The sequence below is a fragment of the Glycine soja genome, chromosome 15 (assembly GCF_004193775.1).
Source record: "Glycine soja cultivar W05 chromosome 15, ASM419377v2, whole genome shotgun sequence".
In the NCBI taxonomy this organism is placed as follows: domain Eukaryota; kingdom Viridiplantae; phylum Streptophyta; class Magnoliopsida; order Fabales; family Fabaceae; genus Glycine; species Glycine soja.
Window position 1 is genome coordinate 2,066,127 of NC_041016.1, and position 21,932 is coordinate 2,088,058.

The window sequence follows — 21,932 nt, forward strand, 5'->3', positions numbered from 1 at the left end:
TCATGGGGGATTGCCATGAATAGAAGGAAGACGAAGTGGGGGCAGTGGGGCCCTATAGGTTGCCTATTTTCTTGGATATCCCTTTTTCTGTAGGGCATTTCTAGTCTTGTTTCCTTGCTTTATAAAGAATATAACGTCTCTTCTCTTTTTTCTTTCTTTTTTTTTCCTATTATTTACTCTGACCATACCGATAAATACTAATGTGGCCCTTTAGCTGTATGCATCAGTTCCAATTATTGATTGACTCATGAAATTTCAAATTTAAGCCTATTCATTGTTTAAGCATTGCGCTTTGTGAAGCACTGCAGTATTTCCCCTCAAGACTTTCTTGCAAGCATATAAGAGTTAATTAATACGCTCATTCGTGAGTTCAATATCGGTTTAACTCTTAATCATTTATAGAAGTACACTTACAGTTTATACAAGAATTATAGTTTTGCTGTCTGAAATATATGTGGTTATTTACCATGGTGGCAAAGGAGGTTTGAAGATAACTTTAGGTGAGGCATATGCTACTTTTCTTTATTTAGATTCTCATTGTATTTCAAGGGACAAGGCATCTTGATTTCTTTCCTTGTATCACGAAAATTCCCCACACTCTCGAGAGGGGGAAAAGCAAAGAATAAGAGGAGGAAACCAGCATTTGACTGAAAATGACCCATACCAAAACCAATCTGAAATCAATAGAGGACAAAGAATTACATGGCATTCTTTCATGTACTTGTTTTGATATCTCTGTGAGTCAGGATAACAAAAACAAAAGACTCTGACAACAAGAGTCCCTTGATGACTCAACAGTAAAGCAAAAGAGCCCAGTAGTATTAAATGTTGCATGTGCAGCAATTAATTAGGAATCTTGTTTTAACTAGCTGTTTCTTCCATCATAAGCTTGGCATGCTCCTACCTTTTTCTCTCAGAAGCAACAAATTATAGCAACTCCATGAAGCCTGTTTCACAGCAAGAAAGATATTTGTTCTTAGCTTTTAGTTTTACTAGATATGGCATACTTCAAAGGGCTACGTGCCAACTGTAATTAAGATGACCCTAAAGCCAAATTGATTGTGTTTTCTGTTGAAAGTTCAAAAAGATTACTTTATCTAGCATACTTCTGCATAACTAATTAATTACATCAACTTATAATTAATTAGAAATTGCTGAAGGGTTACATTTTATGAAGTTAATATGCAGATGAGAATAATTAAAACCTGGGAAGGACATGGAATGGTCAAACAGAATGAGTATGCAACAATAATAGCCAAACATTCACATGAAAATAAGGTTGCTTTTCTGCTTCACATTTTTCCCACCCTCATTCCAATTGTAAAATACTCTTGCTTTAGCATAGGTCTTTCAAGTATGTATTTAACAAGTATATATCACCCAATAACATATACGAGAAAACAAACCTCAAAAAAGAAAAATGAGACGTGTAAATTTAACAATATATTATCACAAGCTGGTCCAGTTAATCAATAATTCATTTAGGTGATCCCATCCAGAAAAGATCAATTAGATGACCCAATTATATATTTATAGTACTACTTTACACGGAATCCAGAAACAGGATGTAAAAGCATACTTTTGCCCAGCTGCTTTTAGTCCATCGATCGAAATGAAATGCGTACACAAAGTGGCCGGCAATTATATTCTTCACGTTGTCCCCATTGGCCTCTTTCCAGTGCCTAGCATTTTCTGGATACAAATCAGAGAAACATGTTCTTTGACATTTTTTACCATTCTTTATTCATAATCAGGCAACCATTATTTATTCATAATTAGAAAATTTTCATCTAAAACTCGTTAAATCATTCGGAAATCAAACCATTAGAGTTGGCCTAGGAGGTGGGGTTGCAGGGATCTGGATAGTATGTAAGAGGTCACAAATTCAGACTTAAATATGTTTTTACTTTTTTGGAAGTTAGATTTTTGGTTCTTATAAATTTATTTTTCTAATTCTAGTCTATTTAAGCTTGTGTTTTTTTAATTTTAATTTTAGTATAATATTTTATTCAATTTTAGTTTCTGATTTTTTTAAAAAAATTGTTCATGTAAGTATGAACTTATGAGAATTATAAATAAAAAAAAATTATAATCTTATAGAGATTAAAATTGAATAAATATAAACTTGTATATAAGGATTAAAAATAAGGAAAATATCTTACTAGATAAAAATTAAAAAAAATAATTAACTTACAAGAACTAAAATTAAAAAAAAAACATACGGGACTAAAAATATAAAAAATACTATCTTACAAAAACCAAAACATATTTGAGCCCAAATTCTAATTTCAATGTCATCATTGGGGAAAAAAATGAAATAAGCTCAGAAATCATATATAATTTTTTCTAGATCTCTAAAATAATTGTGATATTTTTATACAAAAGATAAGGAAGTTATTGAATGTTCTCTAAAAAAAAATTTAAAGAAAAAGGGGACATACTATCCCATATCTTAAATTAAGATATTTGATATATCACATTAAATATTAGTATTGCAATTTTGTTTATATTTAATATAATAAATACTTTTTTCTTTTTTAATAAAAACTTATTACTTTTGTTTCTTTAACAAGTATCTTAAGGAAATTTATTAGAATTATTGAACACATGAATCAATTAGTGCCGAATATTTCAGAATAACCATGACTTGATTTTGAGTTTTATGTAAGCAACGGCGTGAAATACTCAGAAAAAAAATTTATTACATAAAGCCTTGATTTAGCCAAGGAAAAAAAAACTTATTAGCATTTAACTTAAAAATGTCTTTTTTTGCCGAAGAAAAATGTCTTGTAATAAGTAGTATTTTAAGATTATTAAATAAGTAGCATTATATACACCTGAGGATTAGTAATGATACAATCTTTAACATATTCTTTATTTATTAATTAAATTTTTATAAAATAAAAAAAATCATGAATATAACTCATTAAAAAAAATACAACTCGTAAGTTTTTTGAAATTTCTAATGAATTTTAATCAAGAATTAAAAATTGTCTTTGAAAATATATTAGATAATGTGTTACCAATATTTTCCTTATACACTTTATTGCAAAATTCTAATTACTTAAAGAAAATAAGTAATAAATGAAAGCATTGGCTAATGAATTCTCTCTTAACTTCTTAAGATATTTGTTAAAGATTTAAAAATAAAAAATATTGAATAGAAACAAATGCTAAACAATGCATTGGGATGCGAAGGGGGCAAAAGATCCGGACAAAATCTCCATCAAATAGATCAAGTAAGGACAACATAATCGAATTAGATATTATAGAGTATAATTCAAAGCTTTAAGATATAAGTTATAGATCACTCTTCATCTACGACTATTTGAATGTAACACTACTCATACTGTCATTATCTACACATAAATTTTTTTTAAAAAAATTGTCATTATCTGTAACAAAAAAAAAAAACTTATACCGTCATTATGTTATCATTAATGAAAATGAATGAGACATGTCACCAAACCTTTACTTCGTTAACATAGATACTACCGTTGGGACATGGGGGAAGTCAAATAAGTGATTTATCTCCATTAATAGGTTAAGTAAGAATCATATTATCCCCTCTAATCTAAATTGATATTTAAGATTTTTTATACAAATTTTAAAAAATTTCTATGAGACAACTTTTTAGGGGGAAAATTTTATGGAAATATATTTACTCTCTTTCTTAATTTATATAGATATGTTAATAAATATTCTAACATAATATAAGAGATGAAATTGAAATAAAAACTTTAATATTTCAATTCTTTAATGCTAAAACATTAATTAATTTATGTAAACATCAAAATAACTATTGTTTTCGGTGAAGTGTAGGAACAAATTTAGAGTGGGTAGGAAAGTATTTTCTTGAAACTTCTCATTCACATTTATATACATATATATTTTTAATTTAATTAATGTATATATTTTCTAAGTTAATTAATGTAAAACTAATTATGTATGTTGTTATATAAAACTAAAATATGTTTCCCATTTATAATTTTAATAATTTTTTCATATTTATTTTCTAATATTTTAAAAAATTTATTTTAAGTCTCTATCTATTAAATCATAACATAATATAAAATTATGTAAAACTAGTAGTGTTTGATGTTATGACTACTATGGTTAAGCTTATTATCATAATAGTTGAGGATATTGTTATTTAAAATAAAAAATTAATTTCAATTTTATGTGTATAAATAATACATATTTTTTAATTTTATTATTTATTAAAATTTAGATATTTAAACAATTACAAAAGAACGAAAAAAAATCCATCCACTTTAATAAAAATTTTGGATTTGTCCCACAGCAATAAAAATAGGGTGAAAAAATTTTGGATTTGTCCCACTGCAATGAAAATAGGGTGAAATCATTCTTAAAAACGATATTATCGCATCACTTTTCACCTATTTTCACTCACCTACTTATATTTTTTATATTTCTTCTTATTTTTCTTCAATTGAACATTTTTAATTTCTTACATATTTTCATTCATTTTTTTTTCATTCCCCGTGTTTCTTTTCACTCTTTCAGACTGATCCTTAATGCTATATACTACTTCATTTGGAACAAAATTCCAATTTGAGTAGGATAATTTTTTTTTTGTTGAATTAAAAATTTACACTATGGAAAACTTAAATTTAGGATAAATTACTTCCTCTAAAAATCAACTTTAACCAGTCAATTTTGTAAATGCTTGTTCGGACACACTAATTATGTAATTATGTTATCTTTTTGTTGCATTGATATTTTTTCATTTTACTTAATAAAAAAATGATAATAATGAGTGTCTTTTAAATATTTAAAGAATTTTAAAAATAAAATTTAATATTAAATATAAACACGACATTTTAAGTTCTCGTCATATTTAAAAAAGAATATTGATAGTGACATAATATTTTTTTAAAATAAAATATATAAAATTTACTAAATAATACATGTGTCATTATTTATTACATAGACATAAATTTATCTAAACCGCAAAATATATTAAAACTGTGTGCTATTTACATACATTAATTTTTTTAACATAAATGCAAATATTGTATATGAGAACAAGAGGGGCTTCATAAATTCAAATATTTTAAGTATACTATTGTTTTAAGAAAAAACAACTTTATACTTTATGGTAAGCCCAAATCCCGATAAGCAAAAAGAGAAGAATATCATCGGATCGTTGTAGCTGTAGACTTGTAGTAAAAAAAGCACAGGTGGTGAAATTCCTTATTCAACATTTCATTCCCTCTCCCATAATATTTGTTTTTTATATTTTAAATATTTTGTAATATTAAAAAATTATTTTTTAATACATCACAATTTATGAATATTTAATTAAACACTATAATGAATTGACAGCTACATTTATTTTTAAATAAGACTTTTAAAAAATATAATGATGATTTACATAATTAATAATTTCCTTAAGAAATATATGTTAATTAAAGAATAAATTATATGAGAATGAGACAAGACTAATAAATTATATTTTTCTTTAGAATATTTTATTATTAAAATAAATTTTAAGGACTAACATACTTATTCTCATAAAACAAAAAGGTGTTCATAAAATTATTAACTCAATTGCATTCTAAACATTGACATCAAAGATCAACAAATTTCAGCTAATCATTGGTCTCCAAAGCTCTAATCATTAGAATTAGCGTGCAGAGCTAGAGTAATATAGGGTGTACAAATATGAATTTTATTAATAGGGAGATCAACTTTAATTAACATTTTCTTTAAGGATATTGTTAAAGAAAAAGCAATGATAACGTATACTTTTTTTTTTCGGAAGGCCAAAAATAAAATATACTAATAAACGTACGCTTTATATATTGGGTACATGAACGTAAAGAAGAGAGAAAAAAATGGCTGATATATATGATAAATGATTTGATAAGAAATGAAGAGAGCTAAAAAAAATAGTTAAAAATAAAATGAAAGAGAAAGTGATTATATATTAAATAAAAATAGTATTGATTCTAGAAAAAAAGTATTGATTATTTAAAATGTCTTAAAGACTTTCAATAAAAAAAAACAAATTAATAAATGAAAAATTATAAAAGCTTTTTCCTTTAATTTTAATATTATTATTAATATCTTTAAAATAATATTAATTAATAATATTGTTTCTTTTAACAAAAGGGCTGAATCATAAAGAGTTTATGCTATGATTAGCTTGGTGATCTAGTTAAAGTTGGACTTAAATATAATGTTGGTTTTTTTATTTTACTTAATCAGTAATTTTATTTTATTTTAAATTGTAAATATTTAATCTCCTATTTTAGGACATTTATATTATTTTATTAAATCTTCAATTTTGTCTTCTATAATTGAAACATAAACCTAATATGTTGATATGAAGGGCAGGGAGCAGTTTTAAATAATCATGAAGTGGAGAATAAGAATTGAAAGAAGGTTATATCCCGGATGTACTTGCTCATTGTAAGGGGACTATTGGATGCTTGGAGGATGGGATAGTTTGGATTTATTTTCAGCCTCTTTGTAATCTGGGTTATTAGCTATTTTTATTACGAGGATGGTAAAATTAGTATCTAACCTGGTGACCAAAATAGTAACATTTTTTTTACTTTCTCTTGTCTCATCATAAAAAAGTAAATTATGTGTGTAGAAAATATTGATCAAATGTATTCGTTGAGGTTTTCAATAAATAGAATTGGGCCCTTTACAAATATCTCATTAAAATAAATAAAATCCTTTTTTGAAAAACAATACAATATACTTTTTCAATTATTAGAAAGTTTAAACTTTAATGTTCTAAAAATAAAAAGCTCATTACGAAGGAATCTAGCTCTTTAAGGACAAATAATGAAATAATAGTCATGCAAATTATGGTAATGGTTGTGGTCAACAAGCAAAAGGGTTGCGTTGTGGATTAGAAAAAGTTATTGTTTGGACAAGCTAATTAATTATAGCTACGCTGTGCATCAAATTTATAATTAAAAAGAAACTTCAAATTGTTGATTATGATCATGTTTGGATAAATTTGTTATAAATACTTATAAGAGAAAGAAAATTTAAAAAAATTATAAACTAAAATTAACTTATACATAATTAATTTGTAAAAATTCTCTCATATTAACTTTATCAAAAGCTAATTTTTAAATCATGAGAAAAATTATTTTATTTTTCTTTATAATTTTCTTCTCTTGTATTATTTGCTTACTATTATTGTATATATCTGAAACTCCATTGAATGGCCTTTATATATATATATATATATATATAGATGATTTTTCTTAATTACAACCACCTCATTGTTATTCCCCTTTCAAATGCTAATTAATATTTTGAATCATATAAATTGTTTTGCTGTTCGAAAAAAAAAATTCTTGATTCATATACTTTCAAGGTTTCGTAACACTGTACACTTCTATGTATCTTCTTCTTAAAGATATGACCCTGGAAACCTTATCACAAATTTGGAACTATCGTACATTATCACGTCACATGTCAAGTAAACTTGGTTAGTCTCAATAAGAATAAGAATGATTAATCATCATTACTTAAGCATTTATTCACCTAAGTAGTCAAGCATGTCTTATATGGGTTTGAATGCGTACACCGAGCCATCAGTTAAGAAAACACGATTTGAAGCATCATAAAAAAATGAGAAAAATTCATTTCATATAGAGATACACAATTAGACATATGTCATATTTTAATGGACAAAAATATTAATTAGTCATTAAAATTACTTTTATGTATTAGTATATATACGCTTTATCTATCCAAAATTATTTTCTTAGTATCGAAATTATATGAATTCACATCAATAATGCAATGCATTGATGATGTTAAGATAGGAAATTTTACGGTAATAGTTCATAAATTCTTTAGATGCTTTCAAGATTTAAAAATAATAGTATTCATTGTTACATACTAAGTTGAAAATCATTTTCTGTCCAAAAAAAAGAGAGTTCAAAATCATTGATTATCTATGATCTTTTTATTTTATTTAATTAGTTCTTTAGATTTTTAGCTTTGACGGGTTCATCATCACAATAGGACCACTTAATTAATTTGTACTAGGAGATGTAACTTCTCTATCAATTCAGCAAATAATTAAATTAGCTAGATTGCTTTGTTATATTTTTTTCTTTCTTTTCTACTGCTCCAAAAGAAAAAAATCTTACCCTATTTTATAAGATTTACTATTTTATTAGATTTGGGTATATGCTATAGAAACTAATATTTCACTAAAAAGGAACACGCGATAATTAAGTAATCCAACAAATAAGCACTAACTTTGACCGCGTTTGGTGGCAGTTTTCCAAAGTTCTTACGTACCACTCTTTTGGACAGATCCCCCAAACATTTACTTAAAAAAAATAAAAACTCTTTTAAATTAGTACTAGTTTATTACATAAATTAATAAAAAAATGTTACTAACACAAATTTCAAGCATTTACACCGAACCTTGAAGAAATATCTGTTCACCATAATATATAGAAATGCACTACTATAACTTATGTAGAAAAATGCGTTGAATTAAGCTAATACAAACCCCTCCAAAATATGTAGGAATGCTCTACAAATTATGCTCATCTGCTAAGAGATACTAGCTCTGGAAACCCGAATTAATTAACCTCGTAATGCATAGATAATTAAATTAATTTCCAAATACATTAAAACAGAAAGGTAAAAACGTTTATACAACCGAAATACACATATTACGATCTGAATGCGTAAAAAACTCTATATTTTGATTCCTTAAACTCATATAATACTAGAAAAAAAATCTAACAAAATAGCATTTTGGATCTAAAACCAATTTACAAACTTTAAACCTGCTGTGGGCTTCTAATTAGACAACTAACTAGTTCATCAAATTTATTTCTTAGCTGCTTCTACTTTTTTGTTTTTGAACGTAATTTTTTTTTATCATACTGATTGTCGGGCTTAATCATTTCTATTGTTAATTAGCTAGCTAGTCTGATGATAAGGAAAGTCCCAAAATACATTGTGCTGGAAAATAAGACTTTTTATGAACTAATTAAGAGTGAAATAATTATACATAGCTTATGGATATATATATATATATAATTTGTAAATGTATTGTGGAGGGCCAAGTTGCTGGAAGTGCACAAACTTTTGCATTGAGATTAAAAAATAATTTGATCATAAATATATATCATAGAAGGCCTTGGCCACCTTTGTCTTCCAGGCCCTTAACTCTACCTTTAATTTGGATGCTTTTCATTCAAAATCTTTTAGAAAATTATACATGCATGCATGCAATGTATTCAATAATAAAACTGACATTTTCTAGTAGTTCGAGCTCATCAAATATTCACTTAATAAAAAAAGAAGGGGGAACAAGTTACTTTTAATCATGTCTTTCAAAACCGTTATTATTTTCTTACACAATTAATTACCAGATAGAGTTTTTACTTTTTCTTTTGCTATTGAATTCCAATGATTGAAAAAGTGATCCATATGAAGTGATTAACACTTGCAATTATACATAGTTACGGCTGTCAAAGGGACAAAATTGGAGAGGTAATTAAATTGTTAAAGCAATTAAGATCAAGTGTCACCAACCAACCCCGTTGAAAAACTTTCTTCATCTGCGTATATCAAACGTGCATCTGTTAACAGGGTGGGACCCACGACCCTGCATGTGTGACACGTGTCCAACCGACCCCATCCCAGAGTGAGCTAAGAAGGATCCATTATAAGGCCTACAATTGTGCAGGGTGACACTGCACATTTTAGCCCTTTGCTATCTACAAACCCTAACTGGGCCACAATGGTACAGCTCCCCACATTAAATTCACTACCTCAGTGTACTCACACCTTCACCATATCATCCATTTTCTGTTCAGTCCTCCCTCACTCTCAGCATTCTTTTCACATTTTCATATAACCTCTTGTAACCTAGGGCTAAAGCTACACCCTACAACTTCCCTTCTATGTGCTCTCTCCTAAGTCCTAAGCCTTATATAATTCACCTTTTATAATTTTATTCAAATTCAAATATAATACCAAAACTGATCTTTGTTTGGCCATTGGCTCTCTATGTACTAGTGGTTTGAAACATTTGAGACTCTAGAGTAAGATAGAGAAGAAACTGGAGACATGGGGCATCACTCTTGCTGCAACAAGCAGAAGGTCAAAAGAGGGCTATGGTCACCTGAAGAAGATGAAAAGCTCATAAACTATATCACAACTTATGGACATGGTTGCTGGAGCTCAGTCCCAAAACTTGCAGGTAATTATATATATCACTACTCTTTCTGTATATAATTTAATTATATAATTCCCTCTTTATATTTATATATATATATTAAACTCATTTAATTTTCTTCATTCAGTAGTTCTAGAAAAATAACCTGTGAACTTCGTTAATTATATGGTTAATTATTTTCACAAAGTGCAGGCCTGCAGAGGTGTGGAAAGAGTTGCAGATTAAGATGGATAAACTATCTAAGACCTGATTTGAAACGGGGAAGCTTCTCTCCTCAAGAAGCAGCACTCATTATAGAACTTCATAGTATTCTAGGAAACAGGTTTTTCTTTTTCTTAATAAATTTCCTTTTTAATTTTTTTTCTTACATTTCCCCGTGAATTGCTCTTTTTGATCATGATCAAAGTCAACTTTATTATCAAAAGGTTGGTTTGTTAACTTTTTCTTAACAACACAGGTGGGCTCAGATAGCCAAGCACCTACCTGGAAGAACAGATAATGAGGTGAAGAACTTTTGGAATTCAAACATAAAGAAGAAACTGCTTTCTCATGATGTTGTTCCTTCTTTAGCCACATTTTCTGATATTCACGGTCCTCCCAATAGTTCCATGGAAAGTTTCTTCCCTTTAACTGACAACCCTATCCTTAACTCCCATCATCACTTAGACCAGCTATTCCTTCCCATCATCCCATCCCCAATCCTACAAGCCTTTGATCATCATCACCATAATAATGATATCAAACATATTGACATTAACAATTTTAATAATAATAATGCCAATTTCCTACATTTTCAGAATCCAATGCCAGAAACAGTGCCTCCAATATCCAACAATATTCCATCTTTGTATCAAGAAGATACATGGTCTTCATTGGGGTGTGTACCTATTCATCTTAATCCAAATCAAGAAAATCAAATCATGATCACCAAAAGTGATCATACTACCCCACACTTGATTGTTGACAAATTCGTCAATCCAAGTACATGGCAGCAGCAGCACTCTGTGGAAGTGGAACCCCCCATTGTACCAAAAGTGTGTGAGAGCATTGAGGATTATGTCTGTAGCATTCCATATTCTTCTTCTGCTAATTCACATGAGGAAGCTGTTGCGTGTTACACACCTGCAGTTATTTGTCCACAAGATCAAACTGCAGCACCGAATCAAGTGGAGTACATTGATGCTCTCATCATGTCATCGTTGCCATCCACAACAACATCGTCTTCATCAGTATCATTCTTCCAAGCAAACAAATAGTCACAAAACCTATCATTCCTTCAGGTTAATTGGTTGTCATCATCATGAGCATTGGTTACTATATCATATAATAGGTTAATTTTATGTAAATATAATTGAGTAGTGGGAGAATCTATTTATATTTGTGATGAGCACGATTAATTCCATGCATTTTAGGGGGGGGGGGGGGGGGGGGACATATGCATTTAATTTTTCTCTTGAATTTTGGAATAAAAGGGTGAGTAGATGCTCCTATTGGCAAACCCCTGAGCCTTGCTAGTTCTGGCTCTCTTTCATTAAACGATGTTTGCTGAAGTTCCATAAATATGTCTAGCTAGGTTCTTTCACATGTTTGTCGACTAAAAGTACGTATCCGTGTATGATTATTGTTTCTTGTGAAGTGCTGTATGTTGTATAACAATCATATGATGCATAGTTGTGCACTTTAAGTTTGACTCGTTGCTCCTTTGCTTTTCCTCTCTCTCTCTGACATTTGTGGATGAGAACGTCGAACAAAGACAAAAAACCGTACACACACCATAGTCAACTTGTTGGCACTTGAGGCCAAAGTGCCCTTACATGTGACCTAGCTAGGCTAGGGTGTTCTGGCTGTTATATGACATACCATGTTAAGATGTGATCGATTAAAACAAGCACCAACCAATATGAACTAATAACTTGGTATCATAACATTACCAACTATTTGTGATTGAAGAGAACAATTTTATAAATTTAGATCTATCTCAGCACAGGTGGGTATCATATCAAGTTATCAACATATACTTCTTTGGCATCTTCCACTAAGTTTCTTTTATCTCAGAAACAAAGTCATTTATCCTCAAAAAAGAAAAAGTCCATTTACTTTTGCATCGTACCATATATATTTTTTAAGGGATCATCCTATATCGTGAGTCTTGACATTAGCATTACCTGGAGAAAATTTGATCTTGCTTATAATTAGGTTAAAGTTTTAGAAAATAGAGAACAAAACGCCACTTCCAGTCTTTTGAAAACGAAAGAAAAGAGCGACAAGAAAAATAGAAGATTGATTAATTGAACGTTTTAGTGGAATCTATCCATCTATATATATACAGAGAAGGCATATCAGGTAAGAATTAAACTCTTGATTATCCTAAGAATTAAAAATTGTAAAATTAAACTATATAAACAAGGCTTAGGTAAGGGTTTTGCCATTAAAAGATCGATCTTATCATCCCATGTATGTTTTATAACTCAAAAGAGTTCTTAATTATATGCCCGCTTTTTATATTTACATATGGACTATTCAATTTTATTTAAATGATGAAAATTAAAAATCATTTAAAGATTACGTAATCACTTTAAAGGATTGCATGATTTAGTGTGTTTTTAACTTTATAATATATAAATTATTTACAACACATTATTTAGACCTAAAAGTCCATTAGAAGATTTTCATATCATGTCCTATTTCCATCCACGTTTTATAAAATATGCATGATACCTGTTTATTAAGTGATAAGATCTTTGAATATTTTAGGATCAATAGCTTGTAATATAAAACTAAAATACAGGAAACTGCCTAGCCCTAGGCGGTTAATTTCAGAATTTATTTGCAAATTGCAGCTCATAAGCAAAGCAACATTGTGTACAAATTGTTATGTGTGTAAAATATGTATGACTTAATAAGATTGTATGCTTAGTTCCTCCAATTAAGGACAACATATCTCTCCTTCTTTCTTGTTGGTTCATTTTGTTCTATTTTTTCACCCTTCGATCTTTCAAGCAGATTAGTTTCTAGCACATAAGTTTCTCTGTTCTTATAGTTATCGTTAAAACTCAAGATAGATGGTATGGATTGATATTTTTTAGCATGTATCTATCTCTTTTCTCGTTTCTCCAGTTTAATGCTGATTTTTTTTTTTGGACGGCCAGTATAATGCTGATAATTTTTTTGTTGATATAATAAGTCAACTAAAGAAAAGCTATTGCCAATTAAGAAGAAGATGCATTCTTTTATTGAATTATCAAATTTTGGGAGAAACAAAGAAGATTTAATCTAGGTTCGATCGATCGATTTTCAATTAATATTATTTGAATTGAGATTGCTCATAATATTAAAAAACGAAAAATAATTTTGAGTTTTGGAAATATAAACCTTGAAAATAACCCAACGGAAGTGTAGTGTTACTATTACTTACATCTAAACACCATTACATGAATCAGCATATTGCCCTAATACCTGTTCTCTCTCTCATTTTTTTTTGTCACGTTCCTTAACATTCGCTTTCTTCACTTAAAATATTAAGCCAATCATATTAGACGCAGACTAAAGTATACGAGGCAGGCACTGTAGCGAGAAAGAGGGTTTTGACTTATATATAACTTGCATAATTAACTTAGAAGTTATGTTTTAAGTCATCTAGCATAAAAACAAAGCCATAAAAAAATGTGAATGACACCAATCACAATATCTATAGTTTGAGTCACCTAATTTCTGTGATTTTTCAGTTTGGACTTTGGAGTTCAACCTAAACAATCAAACAATGTTCACCCATTAATTGTATATGTGTGGAAACAATATTGACAAAAGACAAAAGACAATGCAGAAACAAATTTATGAAGAGAAATTTTAGGTTCTCATTCTCAACCTCACATTATAAAAGAAGTAGATTTAAAGCAGTTGGGAGAAAGAAATGATAAAGCTCCAAACTGAGAATAGTTGTAAAGATTCCAGTGGTCGTCTTAATGTGAATTTAGCCATTTTCTGTCTTTTTCTTACATGTTGTCCCCAGTTTTGTTTCTACTTCCTTTCCTTGTGTTTGCCGTTACCTAATAAGCACAGTGAAGATAGTAACACGGTTTTACTGTGACCATGCCAATAAGCCAATAACCTAACACGATTTGGTTTTCCTTGTCTTTGCCATTACCTTTAGAAAAGAAAAAATAGATACTGATAAATTCAATCCAATCACATATTATCATGATGTAAGTTTTTGTTTTTATTTTTATAATAATTATTTTGAAAGTTATACTCATGTATATCTATTAATTATACTTTTAAAAAACAATTTTTCACTCTTAAGTATAAAAAATATATATGGTTAGTTAATCAGAAATTATTTATGATAAATAATTATTATAAAAATTAATAAATTTTTTATGATAAATTACCAATGATAATATAAAAGATTTATACATTCTTAGTGCGTGTATTGTTCGTTCTTAAAAAGATTTATGCAATACGCTGTCAATAATATCAGAAAGCAGAAAATGACTAAAAAAGAATGAATAACGTGTTAACTGAAAAGAGGTGAAAAAAGATTAATTACATTATTTTCACAATGCTTTGCCAAACTATAATTGTGGTAACATATGGAATCTTCTGAAAGAATCTAAGTTAGGGGGGACAAAGGCCCTTTCAATCATGGAATGATTGTAGCATATACCTACCCGTTTTCCTTTTTTTCCTTCTTCCCTGGCTTGATAATTATCATTGGGATCAGCATGAATTTCTATCCCTTATTTGTAAATTGCAATAAAAAAGAAGATATATATATAGAAAGTTGGGCAAAGTTCTTATGCTGACAGTCGGCACCGCGTGAGTTCAATAATTTGAAGGGCCCATAACAATGGAAGTGGACTCATTGCTCTATTTTGGCATTAAGGGTGGGCCTTATTTTCATGGCTCAGAATCTTAGAAAGTGTTCTTTTCTTATGGGCCAACCGTCTTCTATCAGAATCGTTTCATTTTATTATATTAATCTTGGAGGCTTTTCTTCGCAGGGAATTGAGCAAGAAAGCAAGGTGAGAAAAATTATAAAAATAAAGGCTGTGTTTTCACTCTAACCCTTTCTGCCACATCAATCTTTCTTGATACCCTGCTTCCCCCTTTATTTGATTTCCTTGTGTTATTATGTTTCATTTCCCCCCCCTTTCCAGAGAGCATAGGCCTCGGTGACAAGACTATTAAAGGAACCAAGGTCGATCGGTCTTATATATAAAAAACTAATCACTCATTCTTATACCTCTATGAATTGACATAACATATTGCAACAAGCTTCAAACAAAAACTAGTATACTACCTCTTAAGTGGAATGTACTTGAATTCAATTCAAGTATTATCTCCCATAGTCTAAATGTATTATTTAAGCTAAACTTCATTATTTTTACCTCATTCTCGTGTATCATAACATGTTATTGCACCTAATTAAAAGAACACCAATTAACAAAACTTTTGGGGGGGAAAAAATAAAATCATAGGCAATAGTTAGGGCATCTCCAACTCACTATCTTAAGTTGCTTTTACTATTAACCAATGGTATAGCTTGAGTGAGTTGCATCATTGCAGCAGTGTTATGTGACTGCAATATAAGAAAGGGAATCTTGAATAACCAATCTCTGCTTAGAAATAAAGGGCTCAGCTTGCGTGGTAACTTGTGATATAAAAATAAAGGTCGATGAATGAATTATAAAAACAGATAACTTACGAGACCTATTTGATGAAATTTTTAGAGTTGAGCGGTTAAAAAGGAAAATTGCTTAAACTACATAAAATAAAATGATAAGTCATAATCAAGTTCACGTAAAAATTATAATAGAGTTACGTAACTATAAATATAATAAATCATACCACTAAAGATGCTCTTACAGTGCAACTAGCGAGCATAGTAGGATGAGAGCCAGTGGATTGAAACCTTGACAGACACATTGGCTATTCTTGGCTGCCTTTCTGATCACATTGTCCTCTGTGCAGTTTAGTTCTGTACCTGTTGTGAATTTTCACATCAGCCATGCACATGAAGTAAGCAGTATCTGTGTCCCATTCGCATTTTGCAACAAAGTTTCCCAACTATTCATCTATGCATTCGTTGTCAATCAAGAGATATAAAATTGAATTGACCATTCTCCACAAAATTTGGTAATCAGTGAAAGTTTGGATTTGTCGTGTGAAAGAAATGGAATCAGATTTTCACACAATAAATGAAGACAAAACATCCATTTCCTTTTGTTGGGGGAATAATATCTATATTTCAAATATTCCATCAACATATTGTTTTTCTCTCTGTATCTCCTTTTCTATCACATTATCTCACCTGTTATATTTATACTCTTTTTTCTCTATTTTCCATTTGGTCAACATCAGCCTCATGAAAATCTTATATTCCCCAATGTTTTATCAATCTTATATTCCCTAATGTTCTATAGCGTATTATCTAATCCGGAATGTAAAATTGAAGGTGCGGAAAGCAACTGCCTCATAGATAGCTATCCTTGGGCATGGAGTAGATCCAAAAAAAAAAAAACCAGCCTATCAAACTACTAGTCTACAACTTGATGGACCGGGTCGGCCCAAAAACTTTCTTATCTTAATAAAATAATCTTTTCAACAAGCATTCAATTGTTCTAAAAAAAAATCAATTTAATCTAATAATTTATAAAATAATTAAATTAGGGTAGAAATAATTCAGTAACTATTGTAATGATTGGATCAAAAGTTCAGATCCTGTTCTCAAAGCTGTGTGGGAGGGTGAGTTGGATAGCTAGTTTGGCTTCAATGTGGTGTTTTGAGTGTACGTGTAAAAACCCAAACATAGAGAGGTACGAAGAACCTTCAATCATTCCATGCACTCTGCCGACATCAATTTCCATCACGCCTATGTCGGTGCTACACTTGTGTTTAGGGAGCCCAGTCTGCCACCAAACGTGACTGTAATTTCACCTTTCAGTTATTATCTACACCTCCAATCATTTTTTTTTTAACAATAGCATCCCCAAAATCAACGCCATAAATAAAGCTTACTTATAACAAATTAAGTTTTTTTTTTCAAATACCCTTACATATCGTTTAAACGTGATTATATCTTGGGCCTTTGGCCCTCCGTAGAATAAAAACGATTTATATTTTCTAATTATCCATACAAAATCCAATTTTAAAACTAACTCTTTTATGTACAAAAATAAAAATTACTCTTTCAACGTAAATTTTTCACAATAACACCCAAACGCAATAGTGCAACTAACTTGTAACCAATGTATTTTAGTCAGAGGATAAGAAAACATCAATCCAAAGTTTAACTATCTTCAAACAAACAAACAAAAAAACCCGGAAAATTACAGCTGCTCCCGTGTTTTTGGTAGTAATCAATAATATGCCCAAGTATACAAACAGACGAAATGGCATTTTTCTAAAATATGCCCAAGAAATTACAAGAAGCATTTGCTTCAAATCAGAAATAACTAAGTGACCAAAGGGACTGAAACAATGAAAAAGGGAACAAAATAATGTAGAAAAAGAAAAATAGTACAAGTGGAAATCCACTATTGAATTGGTGTGACTACCGCTTCTGCTCCATTTTTGCTTTAAGGTAGAAAAAAAGAGAAAAAAGAATCATCATAAATCTCAAATGTACACAATCATACTAAATTTATTGTTCACCAGGAAGCACAGCAGAAATCCAATCAGAAGCTGCCATTTGAATATCAGTCTCAATATGAGGAGAAAGAGACAGCGGAGTCACTGCAACCTGTTTCACCAGATCACATGCAAGAATCGATCAGAACGAGGGAAAATTGCTAGCCCCGGAAGATACCAGCATAGTAGCATGCACCAATAAGGAAAATAAATATGTTAATTGAAAGGACACTAATATATTATTCCAACTTACATATCCACTTTCAAGTGCTCTGTAATCCAGATCTTCGTCTATTTCTTCCTCCTGCTGATTGTCCGAAAACTGAAGATACAAGAAGAGTGTAGCTAAGTTCACTTCTACAAACAATTTAAAAATATTTAATTGGTATACAAACATAAACAAGTGCAAAAAGGGAAATTAGCAAATAGCAACCCAAATCATATCTACATATTGCAGGGAGGTGTTACAATTAATATGTAGAACAGCAGATGAACCCATGATTAGAATAAATATATTAAGGTTACAGGCAACATATGAAAACAAAAATTTATGATAATCTCCTCCAAATATTGGTACCTTCGTAATCGTAATTATCATGTAAAAGCAGATTAACTAAAATATTAACATGATTTTTGCATCATGATAGCAAACTGTAACAAAGTTTTTGTTTTTTTCCACCTATTTACCTCTAGTCTAAAGTACTTCTTCACCCTGTTGGGATCAGATTTCCCTGCAGATCCCATTGATTCAATAATCTCCAAATTCTTTTTCTGTGTAGCCAATCGACGAGCTGCACCCTGAAGTAGATAAATATGAGCAAGATTTGAGTACCATCATTATAATATATTAGAAACATTAAAACCCCTTCAGATTACAGATAACATAAAGACGTGATATGTAAGTATGTGGACACCTACAGCAGCAGAAGCATCTCGGCCAAGCTGTGCAAACTGAAGACCAAGGCCACCTTGATTGGCTAAGAAATGACCAGTTGGATAGCGGCTGGAGGAAATAGCTAGCCAGTTTGGAGTGGATCTCCATATACTTTGTTTGGTCAATTTGAAACCCTATCAAAAAAAAAAATTATTACATTACATACATGTAAACAATAATACCAACAAGAAAGATGTAACTATGAAATATTTAAAAACATTAGAATCTAATCAGCCAAGAATATTATCATGCACACTAAATTTTGTTCAACATATGGCCCAAGGCCTAGAACATTTTGCATAGTACAGCAAAACATAAGAAAAATTTATCCAATGTATAATAAAATTTGCAAACCTTGCTATTCAAAGGAGATGTGGGAATTTCTATATTTAAAAAACAGCTTTTGGGAAAAGTTCCCTTTTCAACATCCCTAATAGCTGCATTTATTAACGGTAAACAGACTGACACTGCATCCTTGAAATCATTTTCTTGACTTTCATCCTTCTTCCTACAACAGGACACGATGTCAATTCATAATCCCCAGCACCAAAGCACAGTTAAAACCAAAATGTATAGAATCATTAATTTACCAATTTAATGACATCGATAAAGCTGGTACACCAGATAACAACGCCTCCCTGGCTCCGGCAACAACCCCTGAGTAGAACCTGTGTATTTTTTGAAAAGAATGAGATAAACACGGGTCATAAAGACAGCAAATTCCGGATAACATGAGACTGAAAGTTGTTCCTAGATCGCGTACTAACTTAGATCTACATGTTCATCTCCAACCATAGATGAACAACTTACATGTGATGACCACAGTTTGATCCGCGGTTAATCCCACTAATAACCTGAAATTCAAAACCACGTCATCATCCATAAATCTTCATTCCTTTCTCACGAGAACAATCAATCACCCGCATAATTTCCAGTGGCACGAAATAAACACTAACCAGCATAGGCTTAGACCACGAAAACAACGCTCCAGATAACGCTAGCGAAACACAATCCACGGGAGTTCCTGAATTACAAACAACAATTTAAGTTCATATGACCGAATCAATCAATAGTATTACAAGCAATGAACCTAAAATTATATAATACCTGAAATCTCAAAGGCGGTGGCGCCATTAATTTTGGCAGAAGCAGCTTCTATAGTTTCTCGAAGCGTTACGGAGTGCCCGGAAACCGATTTGTCCCTAACCAAAAATTTCACGAACTAACAAATTACAAAGACAGAACGAGAAGAAGAGAAAAAATGTTACAATGTTGCATTTTTATATATTATAGAAGACTCACGATTGAGGAACGCAGACGTGGACATTGTAGAGGCCTTGTTGAACGAGAGCTTCAACGAGGTGCGTGAGGCCAGGGGAATCGACGCCATCGCCGTTCGTCACCAACACAATTGGCTTCGACGCGTCGAATTCAACAGGCTCAGAGTTCTCGCTGCTGGATTGTTCTTGCTCCGCATTTGAATTCGAATTCGAATCGCCTTTTCGGTTGAGAAGCACTTCTTGGAGATTGGAAACGAATCCAGGGGGCATCATCTTGAAACGACGTCGTTACGGGTTGAAAACGACGATGGAAATGGAAAACCCTAATTAACGAAAGAGAAAGGAGGGGGCAATAAAGCGCTGAAAATGAAGAAAGAAAGAAAAGGAGTAGAGTGACTCAAATATAGATAGTATTAGAATTAGACCGCTTCTAACGCCGTTTACGTGGAAACACGAATTTAAGGGGAAAACGGGATTTTAGATTTGAAATAATAAAGAGTAATGACACAAGACTTCGCCATTGATTAGTCTCTAAGATTTCAATTATAATTAGTTATTTATGTCTTTTGTTTTTTTGCCTTCTTATAATCTAGCTATCACGGAAAAATACAAAACAGGAATAATTACACTCATCAAAATTCAATTTGATGACGTCAATCTTCTACTTTAATAATGCAAAAATGTTTTATGTAGATTTCAGATGAGACTCAATCAACAAGTTGAAAAAGGCTCGGCTAAGTTTAAAATTTCGATCGAATTTAAACTATTTCGCTCAAAAATAAATTAAAAAATTACAAAGAATAAGTATAAATACTGTATTATTAAGAAATAAAATAGTGAGATTAAAGGAAATTGATAGAATGTAGATAAAGGCGTTTTTTTTTTTTATGTAAGGATGAGAAAAGAAGAATGAAAAGATAAAAGTGAGAAATAATGTATTTCTCCTGTGAGCTCCACTTCAAATGAAAGAAACTTCTCCTCGTAGCCTCCTCTTTTTTATATTATCTATTTTCGTTTAACTTTTATCATTTCCGAGACAATAAAAACATTCGCCATTTCTTTTTTCTTTTTTTTTAAAGAAATATTGCCTCTCTATTCACACCAAAACAAATAAGCATTCGTGAATATTTGATATTTTTTTGGCATTTCTTGTATCTTAGTATTTGAATATTTCATTGTCATGATGTTTATATGTTGCATCTCTTTACAATTGATTGTTTTCTTCACCGGGTGCACCTCGAATGCAAGTTATTCGTTTTTTTAGTTTGTATTTTTGTTTCTTTTACAAAATCAAATACAGACGATCGTGATCTATTAGAGGAAATTCGTAATCTAAAAATTATAATGCATTATTTAATGCATTAAAAGCTTGCCTAATTAATGCATTATTATAGATTTCAAACTAACAAAAGCTTGCCTAATTTATTTATTCTTTTAAAACCTTTTTTTTTTGTACACTAAAAGCTTTGTTTTTAAAAGAGTCTCAATCTAGATTGGACTTATCAAATTAATTTGACAAAGTTCACAACTACAAGATAATGCCCGAGGTAACAGCCTTTACAAACTTTCAATGCCTCACACTTTTTCTTTGAAATGATCCCTAATGCCACTTTGAAGTTTTGAATGGTGGGTCCATTAGGCAAAAAGTGAGTGTTAAAACTATATTAAAAAATCACTTTTATATATAAATTTAACATTTGTTACATTATTTATGCCGGTATATTTGTTACATTTTAAATATTACTATGTTTACAAAAATTTAAATAATAAAACTATTTTAAATACAAAAAAGAAATTAATTAATTCGCACACTTGTTATGATGCATGTCATTTAAATGCAAAAATCATGTCCTGTCCTTGAAAATGAGATTAAAATGTTATAAAA

The 21,932-nt window shown here is 30.3% G+C and overlaps 2 protein-coding genes across 3 annotated transcripts; one reads left to right on the plus strand and one right to left on the minus strand.

Annotated features, from left to right (window-relative positions):
• The first annotated feature begins 9,739 nt into the window (after positions 1-9,739).
• On the plus strand, positions 9,740-11,610 carry LOC114387633 (transcription factor MYB26-like). Its single transcript, XM_028347839.1, has 3 exons — positions 9,740-10,228; positions 10,397-10,526; positions 10,662-11,610. Exons 1-3 carry the CDS (start codon positions 10,096-10,098, stop codon positions 11,458-11,460), a joined length of 1,062 nt encoding a protein of 353 aa, XP_028203640.1. The 5' UTR covers positions 9,740-10,095; the 3' UTR covers positions 11,461-11,610.
• Positions 11,611-17,432: 5,822 nt separating this feature from the next.
• LOC114386357 (5'-nucleotidase SurE-like) lies at positions 17,433-20,489 on the minus strand. Of its 2 annotated transcripts, none has more exons than XR_003661059.1 (10): positions 20,070-20,489; positions 19,875-19,969; positions 19,724-19,791; positions 19,578-19,621; positions 19,358-19,435; positions 19,122-19,275; positions 18,752-18,901; positions 18,521-18,631; positions 18,087-18,190; positions 17,433-17,945 (listed from the first exon to the last, which is right to left on the minus strand). XR_003661059.1 is itself a non-coding variant. In XM_028346357.1 (10 exons), the coding sequence occupies exons 1-10, from the start codon at positions 20,318-20,320 to the stop codon at positions 17,847-17,849; spliced, it is 1,119 nt and encodes a 372-aa protein (XP_028202158.1). In that variant the 5' UTR covers positions 20,321-20,488; the 3' UTR covers positions 17,433-17,846. The 2 variants fall into 2 exon arrangements, 1 of the variants encoding a protein (XP_028202158.1); XM_028346357.1 differs by having other exon boundaries at positions 18,087-18,155; positions 20,070-20,488.
• Positions 20,490-21,932: the final 1,443 nt, after the last annotated feature.